The 27,957-nt window shown below is 39.9% G+C and overlaps 1 protein-coding gene across 4 annotated transcripts in view; it reads right to left on the reverse strand.

The window, feature by feature from the left end:
• The window catches only part of ADCY5 (adenylate cyclase 5), a 191,735-nt gene that overhangs the window by 50,730 nt on the left and 113,048 nt on the right, over positions 1-27,957 (reverse strand). For all 4 annotated transcript variants that reach the window (XM_083488660.1, XM_083488662.1, XM_083488661.1 and 1 more), the window contains 5 exons: positions 27,824-27,945; positions 8,583-8,694; positions 7,939-8,066; positions 3,104-3,262; positions 1,193-1,334 (listed from right to left, as the gene is read on the reverse strand). In XM_083488660.1, the coding sequence (XP_083344786.1) occupies positions 1,193-1,334; positions 3,104-3,262; positions 7,939-8,066; positions 8,583-8,694; positions 27,824-27,945 (663 nt within the window). The remainder of the gene's footprint in view (positions 1-1,192; positions 1,335-3,103; positions 3,263-7,938; positions 8,067-8,582; positions 8,695-27,823; positions 27,946-27,957) is intronic.

A 27,957-nucleotide genomic window follows, 5' to 3' on the forward strand; every position in this document is an offset into this window, starting at 1 on the left:
CTCCGTTTTGTGTTCAGGAGTGAACCAAAGATAGGTTTGGCACAAGTGAACAACCATAGAAAACAGACCTCTTGCCTTGATCTCATATACAGTTGTAGCTGATTTCTCTGTGCTTAACATTGTTAGCGAGATCATGAGGAACCAGAATGTTCATTGATTGACTCACCAGGGAGCTAGATTGTAATAATGGTACCAAGGCAAAATAATTGGATGACAAAAGATAAATGGATACAGGTTTTTGCATCTAAAAGCTTGTGCACTAAGCTCTAGAGACAAGATTTCTCCATCAACCAAAAATTCTATAGAAATATAAATAAAAACCAGATAGAAGCATAGCATCTGCAGTCAATACAGCATGACTGACCGGGAAATCACTTGCCATGATCATTGTTCTTGATAGGTAAATCCATTCAAGAGGAACATCCACAAGGTAAACCTTCCAAATAAGTCATGCTTATTTGTTTACGTGCTCAATCTATCTCATACAAGAACTTTCCCCGTTATATTACTGTGGTCTTCTGGGTGCAAGTCAACTCATGGGTCCAGTCAGCAGAAGTCTTGTGCAAGGAAACAGGGCTTCCCCGCTCCTGAACCCCTTAATTGCCTGGGGGGGGCAGACTGGGAAAACTCCCGGAACAGCACATGGAGGGGGGGGGAGAGGGGGGATTGTTTTGTCTCGCAAGCTGAAATGTTTGCCCTGATGGACAACTGTCTTAGTGTGATCTTGAATTTCTCCCACTGAATTAATGGGTGTAACTTAGTCTCATTTGTTAATTTCTGAGTAAATTTTAGTTGAAAGCACCCAAAATCTGTAATTCTAGACGCACATTTTAGGATTTAAGGTAAGTAATAAATCTTTGTGAAATCAGTAGTACAGTACTTCTGATAAAATATTATTCAGATCAGGCTGGGGAAAAAATGTAATTTCACTAGAAGGGGACACATTGAAAACAATTATTATTGCAGCAAATAAACTGTGCAAAAAAATGGAATGTATAAACTCCTCAAAAGAATGGAGAGCATCTAATCCTCTCAATAGTAAGAGCAACATGAACTCAATATGAACCATCTTACACCATGGACTCTTCCACTTCCCTCTTAGCAGGTTGTCATGGGTATGTATCTATGGTACCACCTTTTTATATGGCACAGCTGGACTATTAACCTATTATAACTTTTGGTTGACTCTTACCCTTTTTTGGCTGCATCGTACAATGAGGAAGGTCTCAATACTATGTTCTTTGAGGTAAGCATTACGTTCTCCTCCAAAACCAAGCTCCACTTCATAGTCACCATTCAGGTAGTTCAGTGTAGCTTTTGTTATGTGGATTCGCCTTGGATGAAGACAAAAGGCAACCAAATAATAAAAATCACTGAATGAACTAAGAAAGAAGCAGTCTGGAAGAGAAAACTATTACATGCAATGGAATGGTCAAGTTGTACTGAAATCCTACCCGGCAACTATAATCGTTCCACAGTTTTGTGCTTAACATAGAGGTCAATAACATAAAAACAAACGTTATGCCTATGTTTTCCTGTGCTTATAAGTATCCCTTGACTAAACTGTTATTTTATTTGTTCAACCATTCAACCTATGCCACCCCAGTTCACCAATAACAGGCAATGGTTCACTGCCACTCCTAACTATCCCTCTTCTCTTTGATATGGTCAAGAGACACCCTATGAGAGCTAGGGTCAAGGCTTCTTGGCTCATTTACAAAGAGGCCCTTCACCTGACTTCAGATTTTCAAGGAAAGGGTAGATACTTCTCTTTTTAAACAATTTTTAGGGGACATATACATACTGAAAATTTAATGAGGCTACAGTGGGGGGGGGGTTATTAGTCATACACACACGCACATGCATATTTTACTGATGCTTGTATTGTAGTTAACTGTTTCAATTTCCAGCTGGGAGATAAAAGCAGAACAAAAACATTTTAAATGGAATAAAATTGGAATAAAATATTGGAGCAACTTGTGTTGGTGACCATGATTTGTAGTTTAATTAGGGCTAAGCTGCAATGGTGTGTGCAAGTGCTTTTTATTAATACTTTCACACTTTGCAAAAAGAGGGGATGCATGCCTATTTAGGTTCTGTTTCCAAGTGAAAGCAGAAAACAATGGCCCAGCTCTGCACAATAAGCACAACATCCTTGACTTAGCATGACACAACAGCAAATAAGACTCAGGAAGAGCAAAACGTGGCCTCTCCAAGAACCCTCATAGTTGCATTGTTTTAGTCAGACTGTGCAACCATTTGGTTTAGTGCTGGGGTAGTCAACCTTTTTATACCTACCGCCCACTAATGCTTCTTTCTTGACAGTAAAATTTCTTTATCGCCAAGCAGTGCTCAATGGAAGGAGGATTCAGCTTGTGCCGTAGAACCCCCTACCACCCACCTAGAACCCTGAAATGCCCACTAGTGGACGCTAGGGACCAGGTTGACAACCCCTGGTTTAGTGTGTCATGCCAAACAAGACCATTGAACCAGACTTGTTTTTGTTACATTATTTTCATGTGAACATTCAGCACAGCTCTAAATTTCATAAACATTTCTCCAGTTAAAGGATTTGCTGGAATGGTTGGTCAGTAAAGGAAACCTCTGCAGACTGAGTTTTAGTGTCTCTGGTATAGAAAGCTGTTGTGAAAAAAGGAACAATGGAGTGTGAAAGTTTTGGATAATTGTAGCAATCCTTTCCTTGTGTAGGATACACCACCTCCTGAGTCTGGCATTCTGCTACATGGGCAGATCAGACCCAGAGAAAGAGGAGTTAGTTTTGCACCATTTGTGCTATACCATTTCTATGGGCCAGATCAGGATTTTAAAGTCCACTTTTTGGTAACAAACATGAACAGGAAGAAGCAAAGAAATGGCATCCGAAGTTTTTATTTGGACACGCTGTACTTCCCATCTCTCCTTTTGTACAGAGAGCGCAACATCAAAAGTTAGTAATTTGCCCGAATCTAGGTAGAATTGCTTGTCCATAATTCCCATATCCAAGAATATAATTAAAGGGTAGATGTATTAATGTGAGGCTGCAGAGAAGTTACTGGAGCAAAATCAAATAGAACAGTAGACTTCAAAGGCAGGACTCTCTTACCCCGCTTTGCCGCCTGCTTCCATGTGATTAGCTAATGTGACATCATTTGACCACACATCAAATTGCCATTTCCTGAGGCCCAAGACACCACAATGAACTCTCCCGCTGTGGATCCCAACTCGCATGTTCACGTTGACACCTGTCACCTCCCGCACTAATCTGAAGAAGGATGCAGGAGGGGGAGGGAATGAAAGACATTGATGAGGGCACACATTTGAACCGAAGAGACTGTCCTCAGTTTTTAAAAAAAATAATGTAAACACACACATACAGTGTTGCTTAAATGCTACATTTCACTAGGTAAGGCAGAAACCACACTGTGAAGTTTGGCTAGACCAGCAACACAAATCACTGGATGAAGGAGTTAGCCAAGGATGTCAATTTGCTTTCAGTTCAAAGCACAGTTTTTGTGTGTGGAGGGGGGATATCTGGGGCACGGCAAAGAGCTCTGGCCTCTGATTTCCACACCAAAGCTGGACATCACTTGCCAGCTTTCAGAGCCTCATTAAACATAATAGCCATGTTGTGAAGAGAAAAAGAACAAGATTCCAGAGCTCTCAATTTATTCACAGAGTACCAGGTATCAAATGTTCCAGAGATGAAACATAATACATATGTGAATTATTCACTGTAGCAAGACATGCTGAGCTGCTGCAGCAGCAGAGCAGACAGGTCTGTCTTCTTCAGTTACTCCCAACAGGCTCCAATGCTAATGAGCTCTCAGATGTACAAAGCTTGCTCCCAAAATTATCACTGGAATCCTTTGTGGGATTTTGCCTTTTAGGGCAAAAGTTTACTTGGAAGAACACAGCAATTTGCAATGAAATTATATCTAGGGATTAGGGAGGAAACCACTGAGGCGACTCTTGGCCTTGAAAGACCTTAAATGCTTGCTTGTGATTGCTGTCACTGGACATGTTATGGCTGCTGTGGGGAGCCGCCATAGCTCAGCCACTTCCAGGATGGTTGTGCTGTACAGAGAGTAACAGTTAACTTCAGTGGAATGAGAAGATGTCATGGGTCGGATTGTCTAATGAATCAAGCATGACCGCATTGTAGACAGAAACTGCATTCTGCACTCTGCTCCCCCAGTTCTGCCTTTTCTTTGCAGAATGCAACTTTACTGGTGGAAAGGTTTTGCAGACACGGGAAGGTGTCATTTCAGATCAGCTACTGATTTAATAGAACTAGTGCAGAGCGAGTTGAGTGGTTCTTCGTTCAAGCCTCTTGCCTTAGCTGCCCGTAAGGTAGTATCAAGCTCTGTTCTTCCTGCCTCAGTGCCTCTCCCCAACCCCTATGCATATCTGTAATGAGAGGATCATACTGCTAACACAACTCATGGGAGTTCTGATATAGTGTTGTGTGCAGCAATCAGAGTACATGACATGCTTTCTATGCAACTGTATTAGGAACAAACCACATGTGACACCAGGAGATCTGTGATCAGCTCTACCGTGGAGTTTTACAGCTGTCAGGCCCAGTTCAGAATGGGGTCATGGAGCTCAGAAGTGGTTTTCAACTTTTCTATCATTTGCATGATCTAAGCTCTCCTGTTCCAAGCTTTGGGGAAACTGGGAAACAGACAGGAACCAAGGGGGAGGAATTTAGGGCTTGTGGTGAACAAATTATAGGAAATCCGTTCCAGGGGCTGGGGTTGGCTCTTAGTGGATGCTATGATCTTAGATCACCAGTGTTCCCCAGGCATCAGATAACATCAGACATTTATTTCCCCTGTGAACCTCATGCTGAACATTAGGTGTGAAGACAAATGCAACATAAAAACATAATTCACAGGAGGTCTCTCGGCCAAAGTGTAACCATTGGCTGCACATTTCCCCTCAAACATTATGTGCAATCAGAGGAGCTCCTTGTAACCTTCACTTTCTCCTAGCTTCACAATTTGTATGACAGCATTTGTATGAATCAAACACTGGCTCAGTTATAGTGTTGCCCCTTCCTTCATGCTGCAGATACCATGTCACTTTTTAAAAAGGCACATGTATGGTTATTCATTGATTGGTTGCTTTATTAATAATAAAGACAAACTTCTTTTTGAGGGCAAAAATGCTGCAGAGATGTGAGAGAAGAAGAAGAGAAGAAGAGTTTGGATTTGATATTCCGCTTTATCACTACCTTAAGGAGTCTCAAAGCGGCTAACATTCTCCTTTCCCTTCCTCCCCCACAACACTCTGTGAGGTGAGTGGGGCTGAGAGACTTCAAAGAAGTGTGACTAGCCCAAGGTCACCCAGCAGCTGCATGTGGAGGAGCGGAGATGCGAACCCGGTTCACCAGATTACGAGACTACCGCTCTTAACCACTACACCACACTGGCTTCTTGATGACATCATTGATGTTGGTCCCTCAGTGATGTGCACAGTGAATGCCGAATTCTGCTAAAAATTTGCAGCATCATTTTTCACAACTTTTACCTCACAAGGAATATACTGATAAAATGAATGCAGCTAAAACACTTCCAAACAGGTTGCTTTCATCTTTATCCTATGGTGTTCCACATGGTTGTGTACCTGAGGATGGCTAGGATTTTTTTTGCATACAGCAAAACAAAGTATGTGAATCAAGCCTTGGTTGTTGAGGGCAGAATCTAAGCTGTGGTCCTTGTTTATTTTAGTGCTGCTCACATCAGGCCAAGCAATTGTCGCATTTCTCAAAACTGTCCTTGACAACATTCAGTGCAAGCCTGTTCATATCTACTCAAAAGTAAGCCCTGCTGACTTCAATGGGACTTAGTTTGAGGGGAGTATATATGAATGCACCTGAGGTGCCTAAATCCCACATAATTCCTCCCCATCCCACTATGAATCTTTTCTAGTTTGGCCCTGATACAATGTGGTGCTTTCTCTAATTCACTGGGGCTGCAAGCAAGGCTCTGTGGCATTTCCACAGAGCAGCAGTGTGTTTTATATAAAGCACCGATACAGGCACTGAAGTGCACTCCATTTTTGTTTACAAATTGTTCCCTGTCAGCTTTGAAAAACCTGGTTCCCACTTTGTGTGGGATGAAAAGGATTCAACAATCTTATCTCTTTGCTAAATCTGGAGTGAGAGACTTTTTGTTCTCACTGCCTCCTCCATATTCTCTGATGAAAAGAGAATGCTTCTCAGACAAGCGAAGGTAATAAAAATCAGAATGCTGGAATGGCAAGCACTAAAACTGCTGGTCCTTTTAGGATGCTCTTTATGCTTGTGAAACATTAACACAGCACTATTTTGCTTTCGTAGCTTTTCAGCATCTATTTCGTGGAAATTATTATTATTATTATTTATTGAATTTATATACCGCCCTATACTCGGAGGTCTCAGGTAAAGAGCTGAAAGGATAAGTAAGAAGCGGATTGTTTACCTTGAAATGGAGATGTCAAGTATTGGTTGAAAGAATGGGTGCAATCCAAAGAAAAGTTGCTGCTCTATGTCATACAGAAAACTATATGATTTAAGATGACAATCAACTGCTTGCATATGCAAGTTCAAGGTGCCCCTAACTTTGTTGGGATTTTGCTCAATATCTTTAACAGAGCCTTCAGTCGTGTGAAATATCAAGTTTTTGACCACCCACAGACTCTTCCTCAGGCAAAGAAGTTCAAAATAAAACAAAAGAGATCATAATGTCCTTACTTTTTCAGGTTTGGCATCTTAGCACACAGCTGTTTTGGGACATTAGCTGGGTCACTGCCATGCTCATCAATCTAGTTGCCCAATCTAGTTGCCCAACTAGTTGCCCAAGCTGCCCTTCAGCTTGAAGCAGACGATCAAAGAGAACTTTAACTGCGGCTATTCCAGTTGTAACACCAGCAGCCATCTAGACACAAAGAGCATGTGCACAAGCCAAGCTAAGCTAAAGAGCTCAGCAAAGTGCTGAGCACTTTGGTGAGAATATTTTTTACCTAGACTCTGGAGGGGAATTTGCATCCAGTCCATGGCATGACAGGAACCAGCTTTGCCCCACTTTGATCCCAGTTTGGATCAGGGCCCTGCATAGTTGCTATCTGCATGACAGGAACCAGCTACATTATCATGCAAGCATGGATGCTGGACATGTATGCCAGAATATGCAGTCATGGAAAGTGATGACAATACACTGTTTGTACCACCACTTTGCCCTAATAGGAATCCATGACCCAAATATGGGTGAATGGGCTTCTCCCATTCACCAGGTTTGGCACTTCCATAGGCCGCTGTTAATAAGCTACTTGTAAATTAGCACTGAGGATCTGTTTACCAAAAACTTCACCATGGTCAGTTTGTTGTTTTACTGACTCCAAACAATAGTAAGTGACTTCTTGAAAAACCAACATGAAGGAAGTAGAACTACAAAAGGGGAGGGGCAATGCAAGGTGCCCCCCCCCCCAATTCCAGTATATTTAAATTCCTTAAACATTCATCATATTGATATTTCAAGCATACACTCTTCTTCGGGGACATTTGCTTCATACATTTGTTTTGTTCTTTTTTGCACTTGACAAATCAAGTTAATATTCTCTAGTGTTGTGTTTCCCTGTGCTGAAGAGCTGCAGAAGTACTTTGCTGCATGTATAGTGCAGGGATGACAAGTACTCAGTGGGTCACACCACAGCTGCTGCAAGTCTTCTTTATTGCACTTGTATCTGGGGCTTTCCCCCAGTACCAGAAGCTTTCTCTCTCCTATTCCACCCAAACCTTTGGTCTCAGCTAGACTTTGACCTGCTGGTATGAAACAGTCATATTGATTTACAAGATATAAAATTAATTGGAAGCACACATATACACACACACAATATATATCTATATCTATATTTGTTATTTATCCACTGCCCCTCCCTGTGGTGCTTGGCACTTACGAGATAGCCTCTATCATATCCATTCCCATTTCAACACAGCAGTGTGCGTGGTCTGCTCTTGCCTCGGGTAACCCAGACACACAGTAATAGCAATCGCCTAGGATTTTTATACGTAAACAGTGATTCTCCTGCAAAACAATAAGAAGAAAAATAAGCACTTTTACTTCAGGATGTTAACAGTTTGCCGCTTAAGGCAATGAATTTTTTTGCAAAAGTCTAAAGCAACATCATGCGAAAGGCACCGTTATACAGTGGTGCCTCGCAAGACGAAATTAATTCGTTCCGCGAGTTTTTTCGTCTAGCGAATTTTTCGTCTTGCGAAGCACGGTGTCAGAAAAGTTTTGGAAAAGTTTCAAAAATCACCAAAAACCTCAAAAAAAGGCTACCACACCGCGTTCTATGAGTTGCTGCTCGAAGTCAAGTCGCAACTGTATTAACGGTGTTAAGAAAAAGGAAACAAACTTGCAAAAAAACCAAGACGTTTTCGTCTTGCGAAGCAAGCCCATAGGGAAATTCATCTTGCGAAGCAGCTCAAAAACCGCAAAACCCTTTCGTCTAGCGAGTTTTTCGTCTTGTGAGGCATTCGTCTTGCGGGGCACCACTGTAATACATTTGAGGAAGCAGAAGGAAGAGGGAAAACTTACAGCTGCAAGTTTATCAAATCTGGCAAAGAGTTCGTTCAGCGTCATCACCAGCTCCTGGGCAGTACACTGGGAGGCCAGGCTGGTAAAGCCCTCAATGTCGGCAAAGAGAATGCTGCAAGGATAGTAAAGGGGAAAGAAAACTGTGGGAAACACAGGTATTGGTAAATAAATGCTTCTCATTCATTCTGCCATCTACAAAGTTATGCAGAACTTTCCTTATCCATAAGAGCATGCCCCTATGTTGGACTCCTTAAAATACCATTGAGAAATCAGTTTCAGTATAGGTGTGAATCCCTAAAACTCTTAATATATGTTTTTCCATAGTGTCTTTTTTTCTTGTTTGAGACATCTTATAACTCATCCTCTTTTGATGAATTTATCAGGGCACCTCGACAAGAGACAGACTATATACAGTTTCTCAGATACAGTCCCAAATATCTCTGACCAGGTAGCTATAAAAACAAAAAAAGCTCTGTGTGTAAGAGCTCAATGGGTGACTGTGCTAGCTAAACTGCATATATTGCATGGCTCTTAGTTTTCTTCTTTGCTATTTGTGCTCTGCGTTTTAACACGAAAGGGGTCGTATGACCACAAAGAAGAACAAGTGACTGAAGATATAGCACAAGACAATTCGGACCAATGCATATTTTATATCTGCTTTACATTCCACAAATTAGTACTTTAAGTATGCTCAGTTTAATCGCTCTCTATGCCATTCTGGGATAAGTTTAAATTTTAACAAATGATATAGTGATTCAAGTTTATACCAAGTGGTATAAAAATTTATCATCATTGTCATTGTCAGTGTGATGCACAACACCCACCCACCCACACATATTTTTTCATTACAAGGATATAATGCATTTTTACACAAAATACTAAAATGCATATAATAAAAACATGGTCAACTTTATCTATATTTATAGATGACCAGTATACTAGTATACACCTCATTTGATTCCACTAAATTAACATTAAAAAAATAAAGGTTGCATACTTGTACTTACACTGCTTTGTACTTTTGTTTCAGTGACTCAGCTGACCATTACTTGGTGCTCCCCATCCCTTTCCACTTATGCTGAGTCAGAAATGTGAAGCATTGCTTAAGCTCATCATATTAACAGGTTAAGATACTCACAAGTTAATAATAATGATTATAGCAGAATCAAGAATAGCTGTTAAACCAAGTGAGGAAAGCCCTGCCTCCAAAAGACTAATCCCTGCCTCACAGGCCTGTGAAATTACTTCACTGGGTAGGTAGAAACCAGAGGACCTTTCAACTCCTGCTCTACTACTTTCCACCTGAATTTATTATTGATCATTTATAATTATTGAGGATTAATAGTAATTTGAAATGTACTGTGTATGGTCTGCCCTGAGCCCAGCCTTGGCTGGGGAGGGTGGGGTATAAATAAAAATAAAAATAAAAATTATTATTATTAGTTAATTATTTATTATTAATTAATTATCATTATCTATTATCTCACCTCCATATTTTAGAAGCCACTGTTACGCATTCTGTGAAACCTCTTTTGGTTATTTTTAATAAGTTGTGAACCACCATGAACTTTCTTTTCACAACAGAAGGATGGTGTGGGTATACACACACACACACACACACAGACTGCACTCCTATGGTCCCTAGAAGAGCATCCCAGGGGCAATTTATTGTATCTCCTTCTTTGACAATGGACAGAGAGAGAGATCGCTTTAGAGGCAATGACTCTCACAGCACAGTCAACTAGACGAGGGTAGGGTGGTGATGAACCACCTCTTCTGTTCTCTTGGAAGAAATAATGTCCAACATTATAATTGCTGCTAAGATTATAACAGCTAAAAATTGAGAGGCAAAACATCTCTCTTACTATATTGAAATCAACTTAGAAATTTGGTCCACTGTAACTGATTACAAAACAATACATGTAAATCATTTTAACAGGTTTAAGAAAATATTGGTGTTTTTTTGGGTAATGTTTTGGAACAAGTTCAATGATAATGTTCAACCTGCTTATGCTGCTTACAAGCTGCTGTAATAGTATTTCTTTATGCTCCTTACCTTTGATTTATTTTTCTTATAAAAAAATTAAAATATTCACTGTACTACATAATCCACAGGAGGAAATAATAAGGCTCACAGTATGTTTCCAAGTTGCATTGCTTTTTATACATGATCTTGCAAACTAACATTATTTAGCTTCAGCAGCATACCAAGCTCAATGACTCTAATGAGGAGATCCCAGTAGACTTCAGGGATGCCAAAATTACCAATCTCCTTTAAAAAGGTGATAGAATGGATTGCGGAAACTGTCAAGGCATCTGTATTAGCTGCGGCTGGCAAAATTCTTGCAAGGATCTTAGGAAAACATCTCCTAACAATATTTGAGGCTACCCTTCCTGAATCCCAAAATGGTTTTCAACCTTCTAGGGGGACAGTGGACATCATTTTCACCACTCAACAGCTTCAAGAAAAATACAGAAAGCAAAACCAACCCCTGTATATGGTGTTTATTGACCTGACAAAGTCAACACTGTAAATCATATTCAAAAATAAGAAAAAGATACAGAAAAAATACAAAAATACCCCACAAACAATTAAGAACATTTAAAAACAAATTCATTATTCTCCAATCCTCAACTGTCATTACCTTCTTTCTTTGACCTCCTCCTCCTCCCTTTCTTTGTATCCTAGTTATTAATTATCCCAGCAAATCCTTTCCATATTTCATAATATTCTGTCATTACATTACCCTAAACTGTTTTAATCTTATCTTTCTATAGAAAAATAAACCTTAAAGCTTAAAACTTAAATCTTATCCTTACCAACTTCTCATAACCATAATATTCTTTCATAATTCTTTAAACATCTTTACTAAAGCCGAGTAATTTCATTCCAACATTTTTCTGACATTCATCAATTTTATAAAACAGTTCTAATGGTAAAAAAAAGAAATACAAACAGATCCAATATTCATCCAACGTCCCTTCCTCCTGGTTCCGGGTTTTGTCAGTCCTTATTATCCCATCGATCTAGCCCATTAACCTGGCAACCTTATATCCGAGGCCCTCAAGTCTCTTCCATGTCCCTTCCGCAGCTCTTCTTCATATTTGTAACTGTATTTTCCCTTGTCTCCTGCTCGTGGTAACTCCAGCTTGGCAATATTTTTAACCCTTCTCGACAGATCAGCCCCTTTGTATTTGTATGGTTGGAAGGGGTTTGTTATTTTTTTCTTTTTCTACTTTGTTAACTATTTTTATTTTGTATTTTCTTCTGCTTTTATTTTATTTTGTAACACTTTGAAAATCTCAATAAATATCTTATTAAAAAAAACAAAACACTGTAAATCATAATGCCCTGGGGACTGTCCTTCTGAAAATCGGCTGCCCAGATAAATTTGTGAACATCCTTTGGCTCCTCCATGATATGACAGCAACAATTGCAGATAACAATGACTCTCAAAGTGAACTATTCACAGTGGAATCAGGTGCTAAACAGGGTTGTGTTATTGCCCCAGCTCTATTATATTCATCACCATGATCCTACACTTTGTCGAAGGGAAACTCCCTACTGGAGTAGAAATCATTCTTTGAACAGATGGAAAGCTCTTTAATCTGAGCAGGCTGAAAGTAAAGAAAAAGGTTACCATAACTTTTGTCATAGAGCTTCAGTATGCTGATGACAACGTAGTGTGTACACACTCAGAGGATGACCTCCAAACCATCCTAAATATATTCGCAGAAGCATACGAAAAGCTTAGCCTATTGCAGAACATCCAAAAAACCAAAGTGATGCACCAGCTAGCACAAAACAACCCCTCTGCAGCGCCACAAATCTAACGCAATGGTGTAACGTTGGAAAGTGTCGATCACTTCTCCTACCTGGGCAGTTATCTTTCCACAAGGGCTGACATTGATGCTGAAATCCAGCATCACCTAAGCTCTACGAGTGCAGCTTTTTCCTGATTGAAGTACAGAGTGTTTGAGGACCAGGACATTCGCGGGGAAACCAAAATTCTTCTTTACAAAGCTATTGTACTACCAACCTTACTGTATGCTTGTGAAAAATGGACCATGCCATCTCCAACTCCTCAAAAGATTCCATCAATGGTGACTCCAAAATTTGTTACATATCACTTGGGAATACAGGTGAACTAATGCCAGTGTACAGGAAGAAGTAAAGATGACCAGTGTTGAAGCAATGATTCTTCAACTTCAACTTCGTTGGACTAGTCATGTTGTTCGATGCCTGAATACTGTCTTCCAAAGGAACTATTATTCCGAAATTAAAAATGAAAAGCATAATGCTGGTAGTCAACAAAAGAGGTTTAAAGACTCTCTCAAGGCAAATCTTTAAAAATGTAGTATAAACACCGACAATTAGGAAACACTGGCCTGTGAGCACTCAGTTGGAGAACAGCCTTTACCAAAAGTGTCATGGACTTTGAAGATGCTCAAACTCAGGACGAAAGGGAGAAACATGCTAAGAGTTTGGTAAACCCTCACATGATCAACTTCTGTTTGGAAACCTATGTTTTCTATGTGGAAGGACGTGTGGATCCAGAATTGGCCTCCATAGTCACTTACGGACTCACTGTAAGTGAAGATCATGTTCATGGAAGACAATATTACTCGGCTATGAGTGATAGCCAAAGAAAACACTAATGTAATTATTTATTGATCTGATTAAAGCCAAGAATGGGTCAAGACTAGCTCACTCCATTTTACATTTCAATCTTTATTTATTTTCTGATCTTATCTAGAGCATTTGTACCCTTGCTCTTCAGCCAAAAAGGCTCTCAGAGTGGCTTTCATACAATTATGCGGGCTTGCAATTGAAAAGACACAACACACAAGAGAAAAGGTACAGGGTGGAAACAGGCACCAATTATTCAAAGAGCATTTTAGAGTGTTTGGAGTACTTAACTCATAGCACCTTAAAGAGTAACCAGTTAATTACAGCTTAAGCTTTAGTGGGCTAGAGTCCACTTAATTAGTGGCATCTTCTAAAGCCGATCAGTACTGCTGAGCCCTGTTGCTGAGGTTGAGAAACAGTGGCTTGCCTTAAGACCAATGTGTGGTTGAAATGAGATCTGAAACATGGACTTCAGGGGGAAAAAATATTTCTAATACCAGAACAGTTCCATAATAATGGGTATATAATTTTTTTCCATGGCACATCACAGAAATTGCAGTACACTAAAACAAGCATGCTTCAGCAGCATCCAGACAGACAGCAGGTGATAGCTTTAGAGATTTTCCAAGAATGATCTGACCTTGCATATGACTATAAAATAAAATGGTCTATTTATATGTTGACACAGTAAAACTGATTTGCTTTAGTTGTCTTCCATTGGAATTCACCTACAGATTTTCTGCAGAAAATATGTGAGTGTGCAAAATTCCTCTCTGGGAGAAAAGTTATTTGTGGAAAGGAAGAGTAGTACTCTTTGGCCCAGGATTCCACCACCTCCCAAGATATCCATGTTGACATATCACAAGGAAGTTCATGTGCAAAATAACTACACCAGCTTATGACTTTGCCTCCACAAACTGAGCTAGAAGTTTCTTGCTTCTGCCTGATGGATCATGAGTACAAATTTCATCTGCCTCGGCTAACTGAAATTTCAAATGTACCCATTTAAGTATCATGACAATGAATACTCACAAAAAGAATACCACTCTTTAGAAAAAGCCTTTCTATTTTAACTGTATGATTCTAACCTTGTAAAATAAATATAGCAGTTGCACTTCACAGAATTAACAGAATCATAGAATTGTAGTGTTGGAAGGGATCCTGAGGTCTATCTGGTCCCACTCAATCTTAATTTCACATATATGCTTATGGGGTCTGATCTGAGGATGACACACTAGGAATGAGGCCTTGGGGTCACAGTAAGGTAAAGGTACCCCTGCCTGTACGGGCCAGTCTTGACAGACTCTAGGGTTGTGCGCTCATCTCACTCTAGAGGCCGGTAGCCAGCGCTGTCCGCAGACACTTCCGGGTCACGTGGCCAGCGTGACGAAGCTGCTCTGGCGAACCGGCACCAGAGCAGCACACGGAAACCCGTTTACCTTCCCGCTATAAAGCAGTACCTATTTATCTACTTGCACTTAAGGATGCTTTCGAACTGCTAGGTGGGCAGGAGCTGGGACTGAACGATGGGAGCTCACCCCGCCGCGGGGATTCAAACCGCCGACCATGCGATCGGCAAGTCCTAGGCGCTGAGGTTTTACCCACAGCGCCACCCGCGTCCCCTCTGGGGTCACAGTAGATAGCTTGAATAAGTTGTCAACCCAGTGTACGACAGGAATGAAAAAAGGCAAATTCCATACTAGGGAATCATAGATTTGTAGAGGTGAAAGGGATTCTGAGGGTCATCTAGTCCAACCCCCTGCAATGCAGAAATCTCAACTAAAGCATCTGTGACAGATGACCATCCAATACCTGCTTAAAAATTTCCAATGCCATAAGAAAAAAAGCCGATATATATTTTCTTATGGCAGTGCCTAGACCATGGGTAGGCAAACTAAGGCCCGGGGGCTGGCTTCGGCCCAATCGCCTTCTAAATCTGGCCCATGGATGGCCTGGGAATCAGCGTGTTTTTACATGAGTAGAATGTGTGCTTTTATTTAAAATGGATCTCTGGGTTATTTGAGGGGCATAGGAATTCGTTCCTTCCCCCCAAAAAAATATAGTCTGGCCCCCCACAAGGTCTGAGGGACAGTGGACCAGCCCCTTGCTGAAAAAGTTTGCTGACCCCTGGCTTAGACACCTCAGTCACATAAAATTTAATTTACATTAGCAAAATAATTAGAAAACTATCAATGAAGTTACAAGGAATTATGTTTAGAAGAACTAGTTATTATTTAGTGCTAATTTTTCAGTCTCAGGAAAATCCCATTCTTCTAAACAACTTTTGATCTCCAACTTTATTGCATACAATAAATAATTGTAGCTACAGTTAGCAAAACGTTACCAGAAAATCACTGAATGGTTTGGGAGAAACTTACAGAAGCTTAAACTAAGCACAGCATAGTTCTGTTAAAGATACCTTATGGTGGCCTTTCAGAGAATAATGGATAATTTAGGGGAATCACTTCTTCTACTAACTTGTGCTTGGAAAGCTACCTGCTGGTGTTAAATTTGCAGACCCAGGAAGATAAATAAAAGCTATACCAGAAAATAAAGATAAAATGCTGGATTGTTTCTTCATGAAATCAAATGACCACTTAGGAAGCCAGAAATCTTAAAGAAAATAAACTATATAAAAGCAGATCTGAAAATAGTCCTTTGAGTGCAAGTGAAAGACCTGAAGTTATATAAAAGGAGAAGATACACAAACACTATTTGTCATCACTGAGGTCCTTAGTGTTCCCATCACAATGACAAGACAGCTGGATATCGATGGAACAATTTAGTTCAACACAATGTTACTGAGCGAAAGAATAAAACTAGCTTTATATAATGTCTTTCCTAGTTCTGGTTTCCCACTGTGCTTTCCAAAACAAAAAGGCAACTTTCTGCTGATCTGGTCACACGCCTGCACCCCCACACACATATAAACAGTATATAAATAGAGCATCTATACATCTCACATTGATGAGCTGGACATTATGATTTAAATTCATGAAAAAGTTATTTTTGTACCTTATAGAGTGGGTCTAGGAGTTCCGTTTACTGTTTCTTCATTACTTGTTATGAAATCTCAAGCTGAATTCAATAGCAAGCCCCAGTAGATAGGGTTATGACTGCACTGTAACACAATAATTTACACACACACACACACACCACCACCACCACCTGCCTGCCTGCCTGCCTGTCTTCCTTCCTTCCTTCCTTCCTTTATTCCAGTTATATGTCACTTTTCCTTTAAGGAGCTCAGTGAAACGCCAACACAACTTCCTAGGTGTTCTCTTTTTTGGTAATGCTGTGTGTGTGGACAAAAGAGGACAGAGATTTGCTTTAAAATTCTAAAAGCTAATTTATACGTATAGGTGCAAATTTAGGGGGGGAATGCTGTTCTTTAAATAGAAATACAGTATATATCACCACAATGGGGAGCAGACTACAATCAGGTGACTTTTATGCCTGTTCATTTTGCCAGGTTCTACTGTAACAGAGGGACGAGGGTGGCGCTGTGGGTAAAACCTCAGTGCCTAGGACTTGCCGATCGTATGGTCGGCGGTTCGAATCCCCGCGGCAGGGTGAGCTCCCGTCTTTCGGTCCCAGCTCCTGCCCACCTAGCAGTTCGAAAGCACCCCTAAGTGCAAGTAGATAAATAGGTACCGCTTTATAGCGGGAAGGTCAATGGCGTTTCCGTGTGCTGCACTGGTGCTGGCTTGCCAGAGCAGCTTCGTCACGCTGGCCACGTGACCGGAAGTGTCTCCGAACAGCGCTGGCTCCCGGCCTCTTAAGTGAGATGAGCACACAACCCTAGAGTCGGACACAACTGGCCCATATGGGCAGGGGTACCTTTACCTTTACCTTTACTGTAACAGATGTTGGGCAACTTCTGGGCTTTGCTAGCCCTTCATGTGGATCTTTATCTTTGAACTGGACTTGGAATGGACAGCTCTTCAAATAAAAGGCCGTCCTCTGTAGTGTAGGACACATTGGCACCCTACACACAAGCAACTTACATGGCCATACCCTCCTAACTGAAAGAGCAGAACTGCATGAATTGCCTTCTAAGAAGTCTCTGGGCCCATTCCTGACGTAATGATAGTGTTCTAATGTTTCCAAACAAAGAGATTTTTGTATCAACCCAGAAGGCCAGCTCAAGTGTGTCACCTCTCTATCACAATATTTTAAACGTTGTCATTTATCAGTTAAGCTCTTGTTCCTCTTTGCAAGACCCCTGCTGGCCAAGTCTTATTATTTGCCTTTTACAGACTAAAGACTGAAAATAAGCGGTAAAGACTTGCTTTTGGCGTTTGAGCAAACAGCACTGTCAAGCACTGACTGACTGGACCACCCTGGGCTTCACAAAAGTTCAGTTAAGAAGAGCCGGTTCTTTGTTTCAAAGGATCATCAAAGTCTCCGGAAATCTGGATTTGCCTACCACAGCCAGCCCCATTTTAAATAAAGCACAATTGAGATATCTTGCAGAAAAGCAAGAAGCCTACAGTGGCTGGAAAAAACGGGTAAGGCTCAGTGCTGCACAGCAAACATTTCGTGCTGAATAACTGGCCTAGTTTTCCTAAACAATGCACTGAACAAAAATAGAAGCCTATTTACATACTGATGCTAATATCTTTATTTATAGTGCCACAGAACAACAAAATTCAAGCCTTGGCTAAGAAGCAGAGTGCTCCGGAAGCATTGTACAACTTTCTTATTCCTGGTCTTAATATGTCAGCAGTTTTTTTTCAAAAAAAAAATCTATTCTATGTAGTTGAAAACGACTTTTAAGAACTGGTCAGGGTTCCAAAGTAGGTTGCCTGAACTATCTGAAGGCATGCATCATCACAATTAAAATGCATCTCTAAACATTATTTTAGTAAGCTGTCAACCCTAGTTAGCAGAAGCACTAGGGTCAACTTGTGTATTTCGCAACCTAGTACATTAATGCTTATTAGAGACATTTGTGCTTATGGTATATTCACGTATAATACTTTTAAAAATGTGTATCTATTCTATTCTATTCTATTCTATTCTATTCTATTCTATTCTATTCTATTCTATTCTTTTAAAGTTAAGCTGTTTTAACTCAGTGAGTTTTTCAGAGAATAATAAGCAATAGTTGAGCGATGAAAAACAAGCAAATGGGGATGTTTATACTCATGTTCTCCCCCCTTTCTTTTAATATATGTAAATTGTCTATGGTGGAAGTAGTGAACTAAATCAGTTTTGATTTAGCTATTGCAGTCTATATACCAGGAGCTGTATTAAATAATCACTTGGAGTTCCAACTGATTTGTACAGTCGTACCTTGGAAGTCGAACGGAATCCGTTTCAGAAGTCCATTGGACTTCCAAAACGTTCAGAAACCAAAGTGCGGCTTCTGATTGGCTGCAGGAAGTTCAGCCCAGCCTTCCTCAACTTGGTACCCTCCAGGGGTCTTGGATTACAGTTCCCCTCACCCTTGAACACTGGTTACGCTCCAAGTAGCTGATGGGATTTGTAGTCCAAAACACCCAGAGGGCACCAGGTTGGGAATGAATGATTTAGCCCAATACTCCAAGGAAGTGCTCAAAGTCAAGATGTGGTTAGTTGTCTGGTTTCTATTCACAACTTTGTAACAGGCATAAATGTTCACACAGTCTCTCAACTGGAGCCATCTTTCAAGTAGAAAATATTATCAAAGTAGTTATTTCTGATCTGGAGTTTATAGCTCTTTCTTTCTCAGGGGCTCTGAGGCCAGCTGTCTTTCCCAGCAACGGTAGCTTCAACAAGATGCTGGGAAAGACCAAAATGCTGACCATTGCTGCAGAACTACTATCTTGGCAATTCTTCTGTTAACTGCAATTTTTCTATTAATATTTTAGTTGCCCTTCACAGCTAATGAAATTAAAAGCACCACCAAGGTTCTCAGCATACTTTCTGTTAATGATCTGTAAGATAGAGATGCTTGAAGAGTCTGCACAGCATGAATTCCTATTTGAACTTTATGATTCCACACAACACCAAATGAACAAATCAGGCAGTTTCCCCCCTACATTTACATAGAATCCTAAGAGGCAGTTTTCTAATCAGTGCATTCAACTGTTTATTCGTATAACAGTGTAATAACAATGAATATTGTTTGCACATAATTATTTGCACGTAAGCACATGCAGTGCTTTCCCCCCTAGAAAAACAGATGCTGTGAAGTTCTTACAGTAAGTGCAACACTTTATAACAACAGCAACAAAAGAGGTGCCGGTACTGCATACCCTTGAGTGCCCCCTGAAAAAAAGCACTGAGCACATTTATTTATTTACAACACACACACACACACACACACACACACACACACACACACTGCCTAAATTAGATTGGCAAAAAGAAGAGAAAGCAGTAAAGAAGGAACAAAAAATGGCAATTCCAGAATAGTACGCTAGTGTGGAAGCATCCCAAAGAAAAACCATCCATCTTCTTGGATGAATTAGTTTTAGTTAAAGGTGCTTGAATGTGAAATAAGTGATTATTAGTCAATGTGCATTAATAGTCAATATACTGGCCCCATAGCAGCTTTTGACACAATGGAATGCCACTGGGATATTTTTAACCAGATAATATCTGCCTCAATCAGTCCATATAGCCATTTAGTTTATCTTTCTAAAAATTATATTATTAATGTAGTTTTTAATCTTTCTCTCTAGTGAGCCATTTTGATCCCATGTTGAAAACACAGCACATGCATTTCAAATAAATGCATCACAACATTGGTCACCACCAACTGAGCTCAATTCTCAAGCAGCCACACTGAACAATCAAGCAGAAAATTCATAAAAGAAGCTGTTCTTGCTGAATATGTACTCAGTGTGAAAGCGGTTCTGGTGGGCCGAGTACAACAGTTGGTATGTTCTTCTGGTTTTGAAGGCCAGACAGCCCCATCCAGTCTCAATTGGAGCACAAGTTTTATGCTCCCTGTTGACAACAAAGGCACAGCAGAGCCTCATTTCCTTGGTGGGGCTGTGAAATGTCTATATTTGAAGCAACAAAGCACGCTCTTAGGCAAAGCATTCTTCCACCTCACCTACTGCAAGTGCCATCAATGGACACCCTTTCCAGATGTCAGGTCACAATGTCTTTCTATTGTAAAATGATGAATAGTGTGCAGTTCTGGATTTGAAGGACATTTGATGATTTAACAAATAGTGTTTGTTCTTATAAGTGCTTTCTATAATGTCACATATCTCCAGGAGGGAGTAATCTGGCACCAGCACTACTTTGAAAGTGTTTCCTTTGATACCCGGTAGCTGCTCATTCTGCTATAATATACCTTTGAAGCTGGTTTCAATTTATTGTAATGACTGCTGCTAGGTGCGGGTACCTTTTTCACAGTCTGGTTTTAGCATGAAAGATTGTATCCCTCTATCTGGGGAAATAAGGAGCGTGGCCAGTGATTCAAGCAATGAGTAATAAGCAGGCTACAGCAAGTGTGAGGCCACCGCTGTACTTCCAGGCTTATCAGGAAGCTTCCAAACAATTATCACCATCCGAAAAATGTTAAGGCACCTGCCTTGCTGGGAAATAATTCCCTTTAACTTTAAATCATTCTGTCACCCTAGTGCTACAAAACAACTGCTCTAAAAAAACTGATTTTTTATTTGCTATTATGGGGAACTGTACTGAAAAGGATGGAATGAATGAATGGTCAACAGAAGATATATAAATACTCAGTAAGCCAATTGGGATGAATTATCATTGTTGTATAACCTCCCAGCAATGGAATCAGAATAATTGCTTAATCAAGACCAGAGAGAGCCTAGCCATGAATGAGCCTAGCCTAGAATGAATGGCCAACAGACAGGATATTTGGGAGAGCCCTCAGCAATAGAGCACCATTATCAAGCAAATGTAATCAGTGGTACCTAGGGATGGAGGGAATTTGGTTTAGTCTGCATTTTAATGTGAACCTACCTCATTTGTACTTCTCCAAACAAGACACTTCTCCAAATTTTGCTATGCATTTGTCTCACCAAATAAGGTGCACAAAATTTGTATCTTGGGTAGAGCAGTGGATAAAAGTGCATCTGTTATTGAAAATAATGTACAAAACAGCATTCTATTATGAAAAGTTGCATACAAAAGTGTGTAGATTAGGAGAAACATGCATGAAAATGCTGAAAATGTTAAAGAAATGCTGAGAATTTTTTTTAAAAAAAATGCAAACTGATGGTGAAACATGGTGAACTGAACTTAAAATAGGGGGAAAGAGAGAAACCAAAATGGATAGATTTGTCCATCCCTAGCAGTAGCAACTCTTTTACTGCTTGGGTCAGATGTGAAGACCTTTTGGTTCTTTAAGTCTTCAATGCCGTTTTTATGTTTTACTGTCTACTCTTTTTAAGTTTTTAATGTTGTCATGGACTGTGTTTGGCTAGTACACATTTTTGTTTTATTGCTGTTTTATACTGACAACCTAGCAGTTCGAAAGCACATCAAAGTGCAAGTAGATAAATAGGTACTGCTCCAGCGGGAAGGTAAACGGCGTTTCCGTGTGCTGCTCTGGTTCGCTGTACGCCGGCCCCAATAAAGCGAGATGAGCGCCGCAACCCCAGAGTCGGTCACGACTGGACCTATCGGTCAAGGGTTCCTTTACCTTTACCTTACTGACACTTTAGATATGGTATACAAGTAACACTCCCCCCCCCCCACGCTCAAACTTTATTAATCTTTAACAAAGGACACCCAGTATAATTACACACAAATTTAATAAAAACCATTCTACAGACAGACTTTATTATTACTATTATTTATTAAATTTCTATACCGCCCTATACCTGCATTAAGAATATAAGTCAAAAACCATGGTCTTTTTTAATTTTAGTTTTTTATTTTAATTGGATTATGATTTGATATGTTAATTGGATTTTTTTTATTGGAAAATTAATAAAAATGATTTAACAAAAAACAAAAACAAAACTATGGTTGGAAGCCAGAAAAACTGATTCTGAAGCAGATTGCACTGCTTACTACTACATTGTTAAAAGTATTTAAACAGCGATAAATGAAGCAACAAATTGGTATGTTTTGGTACATTAAGCAAACCACATTAGAAAGCTAAACATGTATTTTATTTACAGAGCTGACAAGTCCACTGCTGTATTCCAGCAAATGCTGGTTTAACTTCCACCTTCCAAGCCATTCTAATTAACTGACAGTGACAACAACTGCTTCTCCTTAATCAAAGTATATTTCACAACACTTAACAGAAATTGTCATTCTCATTGCATCTGGGTACAACCTCTAAAAATAACACGTTGGTGAGAAAAATTTAGTGGCATATAAATGGTGAGCAATTTTTGTTCTTGAGCTTGACACCTCTTTTTATAGTACCAGGATGACTATATTTGGCAAATTCCAGATACCATTAGGGGGTTATTGTGGCAATGGGATACCATTTGAAAACCACGAGGTAAAAACAATCTATGCATATCTTAGTGCTTTTATGTCTGCTATAAACTAGTCCAAGATGGAAAAAAGGGCTGCTTTAACAGTGCAGTTTGTGTTATTTACTTAAAAAAGTGAATTGAGAGCTCCTGGAAATCCCATTTTAATTTTTTTGACAGTGACCATTATTTTTCACAAACAGATGTAGGCAAAGATCAATTTCTGCTGCAAGACTGTTTTTGTGTTAAAGCAGTTTCTCACATTTTAACTTTCTGAGAGTGGGAATGTTTGCTTCCCCATGAAATGTCAATATACTGTATAGTCATAATTCACATCACGAGTGACTATATGAGCCTGAGATAGATTTCACATCATCACTAACTTCTACTTACGCAACACTGTAACAGCAACTAGATTAAAATATTTTATGAGCAGGCATGACAGGAAATCCTGGGTAAATTACCCCTAGAGCTGTAATTCTCATTGCCACATTCCTGAGTTTTATTTTATGCATCTATGTTCAATGTTTCTATCTCTCTATTTTTATAAAATTATACTCAAGCTAGCTAATAAATTAGAAACAACAAAATTAGAAACAATAAAGCCAAAATCATCAACAGTAAAAACCACAATCTTGAAACATTAGCAGTCAGAGACCCAGTGTAAAAGACAACAGCAAAAAATGCACGCTGAAAAAGGGTAAGTTGAAGCTGCCTGCTGAAAGGTAAGCAGTGATGGGCCTAGCTGAACCTCTAGACTGTTCCCTGGTATCCACTTGTCATATGAGAAAAAACTTAGGTGTCCAGAACTGCTCCTTGCACACACCCTGGATTAACTAGAGCATTTGTGTGCTTTGCCAGATGTGACTGGTGTTCCGCAGATGCTTCAGAGATGGATTAGCCGAGAGATGTGTGCATTACAACTGGAGAGGTTGGAGAGGGTGCCCTTTTTTGTGTGCACACGTGGATCTGTGGCTTTCACAGATGCGTAAGAATACAGGACTTTCCCAACCTGATGTTTCCCTTGCATGACATGGTTTCTAAACCAGCCAAGGTCACAGGGAGCCGTTGTCTTCTGGTTGCTCTCTGCTGTGTAACTTAACCAATGCCACCTCCTGGTCCCATTCCCACCACCACCAGAAAAATTTGCAGGGATCTTTCCCCAAGAGACATCTCTAGATGAGACACAAAACCCTGTTCAACTGAGGCGCCCACCTTCTGCCAGCCCAAAGCACCAGCTAGCATTTATGGAGCACCAGCAGAGTACGAAGAGATCATAAGAGCATGAGAACAGCCCGCTGGATCAGGCCACACATCTAGTTCACCATCTGGTTCTCACAATGGCCAACCAGGTGTCTCAAATGGAAGCCCACAAGCAGCAGCTGAGCACAAGAGTGCTCTCCCCTCCTGGATTTTCCAGCAACTAGTATTCAGGTACATAGTTGTCTCCAACTGTGGAAGCAGAGCGTAGCCATCATGGCTGGTAGCTATCAGTAGCCTGCTCCCCCATGAATTGGTCAAATCCACTTCTAAAGCCATCTAGGTTGATGACCAGCACACCCTCCTGTGGAAGTGAGTTCTACTGATTAACTATGTACTGCGTGAAAAAGGTGGATTAAGCAGGCCAGCTCAGAGGACCTAGTGTGCATATGGAGCTAGTCCCTGTGTACAGCTTGTAAGTGCAAAGAACCTACATGTATGCATTAGAGAACATGGAGCTAATTACAGTGGTACCTCGGGTTAAGTACTTAATTCGTTCTGGAGGTCTGTACTTAACCTGAAGCACCACTTTAGCTAATGGGGCCTCCTGCTGCTGCTGCGCCGCCGGAGCACAATTTCTGTTCTTATCCTGAAGCAAAGCTCTTAACCTGAAGCACTATTTCTGGGTTAGCGGAGTGTGTAACCTGAAGCGTATGTAACCCGAGGTAACACTGCATAGAAAATTGCAGGTGAAGGTATGGAACCAGAAATAAGTGATTGCTCAAAGTATATTTTAGGTACAAAAGCTTGGCCTTGCTGAAGCATGCATTTAGGACAAGCCTTCACAATTATTACACAATGTGTAATAAGCCAAAGGCAATGCCCCAAGCATCGACTGTAAGCGACCTAATAGCTAACAAGCCTGCTATTTTGCAGTCCTAGAAGACAGAAAAAATAGGTTTGTTCAGTCCCTGGAGGACCACCATACATGAAAGGTGACTGCACCCAGATCAGTGTTCATTAGCTGAGCAACCTTTAAGGTGGATTTGAAGCAACCAGAGAGATACTGTATACGTTTATATCAGGCTGAAGTAGGGCTACTTTTAAAACCAGAAGCTTTTCCTTTAGGGATAGTTAATACAGAAATTCCGAAGGACCTTAGAAATTTGTGTATGCTACAACCACAGCCAGAATGGTATTTGCTCGGAGATGGAAAGAGGATGCTGTTCCAACCAAGGAAGAATGGCTGATTAAATTGATGGATTATGTCGAAATGGCAAAATTAACAGGTGTGGTAAGAAACCAAGAGGAAAGCTAATTTACTAAAGAGTGGGGAACATTTGTGATATATTTCAAAAATCGTGGCATGCAAGTAAGTGCATTAGTAAGTAGAGTTAACTTAAATCAAGAAGTTAAGAGTATTATCAAGATTAACTGTAGAATAATTTAAAAATGGAGCAAAGTGGAAAATGCAGTGTTAAAAATTTAAATAAGATAAGAAACCAGAAAAGGGGGGATGGAAGTCTAATATGTATTGGAAATATGTGATTGTGAGGTGTATATTTGTAAATTTTCAAAAACTGAAAATAAAATTTACAAACTCAAAAAAGAAAAAAGTAGGGCTACTTTTGTTCTTGGGGGAGGGGGGAGCTAGTGCTGAATCTTTCTAGTCATTAATTGTTTGTTGTTGTTACCTGCTCAGTTGCTTCCCCTACTCCCTATCTGTTCCTATTCACCACACATTGCCAATACAACTTCAGATACGCAATGGCCAGAGAACAGGTCATAGTGTCTATCAGTGGATACTTCTGAAAACTGCCTCCTCTTTCTGTGTGACATGTTGTTGTTGTTGTTGTTTTGTTATTTAAAGCCCCACTTACTGCACAGATCTTAGTTGTCACTATAGCTCTCCATAAAAAAATATGGAGCAGGACTGTGGAGTTCAGTGTGAAATTATCCAACTTCCATGCAGTAAGTCCTATACATGTCATGGACCAGGATCACTCACCACAGAGAGGCTGACTCCAGTAGTATAACAACCTAGGTTGGGCCATTTGTTGTGCAACCAAGACGCTGAGTTTCAAAGAAATGATAATGATGACAGGCAGGTCAGATATTGGTATTGGAACTAGATGGACTTGGCCTCTCAACATTTGCCTAGGTCCATATCTGGTTTCTGAACTGTTGCTAGTGACTACCCAAACATGTCTAACCTGTTTTCTGATTACAAGTCTAGAGCCTTGTTTTTATTAAAGGCAAACTGGACATCCCAAACATAACTAGGATAACTATGCGTCTAGGGCTATTGCTTATATATTTATATTTGCCCAGAGTGGCTTGGGCAACCCAGTCAGATGAGCGGGGTACAAATAAAACAATAACAACAACAATTTTGTTTCTATTAGACAAACTGATATTTTTACAAGTCTCCTATGTACACCTATCCTTGGGTACAAATAAAACAATAACAACAACAATTTTGTTTCTATTAGACAAACTGATATTTTTACAAGTCTCCTATGTACACCTATCCTTGTAATGAAGGCCACAGAAATTACTGGCTCAGGAAATTTTTAATAGCCTGATTTAGTTATTTGTGACGTTTTGACGTCTTGAGAGGGGCAGAGGGAGAAAAAAACTTAGACACCAGGAAAATGGCTACTTACAAGTCAGCAATTATCAATGTGAACTCAGATAAGAAAACCATGTGAAAGCAGGATACTATAAAACTCGCAATTTTATGTGTTGGCACAATTAGCTAAATACAGCAAACATTTTCATCTGTTTATCTTAAGACACACATACTTAATTATGTTCCCTTTCTCAGCTATCTTTTTTCAAACCTCCTCCACCTTGTGACCATTCTCTCATCTTTAATTGTTCTCCCTTCATCTCAGCAAATTGGCCTCCTTCTAAAACTAGTTGTTTGTTTAGATGGCATTAATAAATAAGGTTAAAATCCAGTGAGGTTGCTGGATGGAGACTCTGATCTTGAAAGTCTCATTTCAAATGCCACAGAAAAGTGTCAAATGTATATAATGCTGGAGTCAACAAGGCCAATTAAGGCAGGTTTCTTCTAATTAAAGAGCACAGATTGAAATGCATAGATCAGTTATGCTGTACTGCTTTGATTTCAGCTGATTAATTTTCAATTAATTTGATAAGATTAATTAAGTCAGTCCAAGAATTTCTGCTTAAATAGTTTGAGTATTGGTGCACTGGTTTAATTTGACTCACTGGGACCAAGTCATTTTAAAGGCAAACACACAGGTTTTAGTGCAAATTAAGATAATCAGATTATCAGTGCATGAAATCACTTGCTGCCTAGGCTAGAAAATATTATTAGAGTATTTTTCAAATAATCTATGAGTCTTAGGACTCAAAAGGCTTTAAAAAAGAAGAAGAAGAAGACATAGGATTGTATCTGACTCAAGAGTACACCCTTTGAAACCAAATGACTTAAATTAGTTATGTTCATTAATTTCAATAGGTCTATTCAGCATATGACATAGGCAGATAAATCCATAGTGGTAAGTTACTGATTTGTATTACTTTCAAAATGAAACTTCGCTTTGCATGGACATTTGGGATAAGAACGTCAAATTATTTCTATACTGGTTAAACAACAAGACGTAAAGACAAATCAAATCTGTTTTACCTCCTATGTGCACGGTTTTCCCTACATGTGACACCAGCAAAGATTAGTCTCTCACTCTCTACTCTCACATACAAACCTTGTAGAAGGGAAGGAAAGGCAGGAAAAGGCAAAAGAAGTCATCCTTAAACTCACACCAAGGCCTGAAGTCTGCTTGGAGTTGCTTTGAATTTTGTTTCCCTCCCTCCCTTAAAGATATATCTATGATTTGCGGTTCTGCTGCTAAAAATGGCAAACAAAGAAATTCCATTTATGCTTACCTCTCAGACATACATATTGTTTGCTTTAGTTTCGTTTCTTTTTAAAACATGCTACTGTGTTCATTCCACACCTTTACCGTTGCACTTACCTGACATTGTCATGCTTCTGTATGTAAATTTTATGAAACATCATATCTTCTTTTTTGGCATTAATGTCAGCTTTCATCTCCATGGCAACATGGCGAGGAAGTACGGAGAGCAGGAGGCGCTCCTGTGGTGTTAG

Source organism: Podarcis liolepis (assembly GCF_965112155.1).
Source record: "Podarcis liolepis genome assembly, chromosome: 1".
Classification (NCBI taxonomy): domain Eukaryota; kingdom Metazoa; phylum Chordata; class Lepidosauria; order Squamata; family Lacertidae; genus Podarcis; species Podarcis liolepis.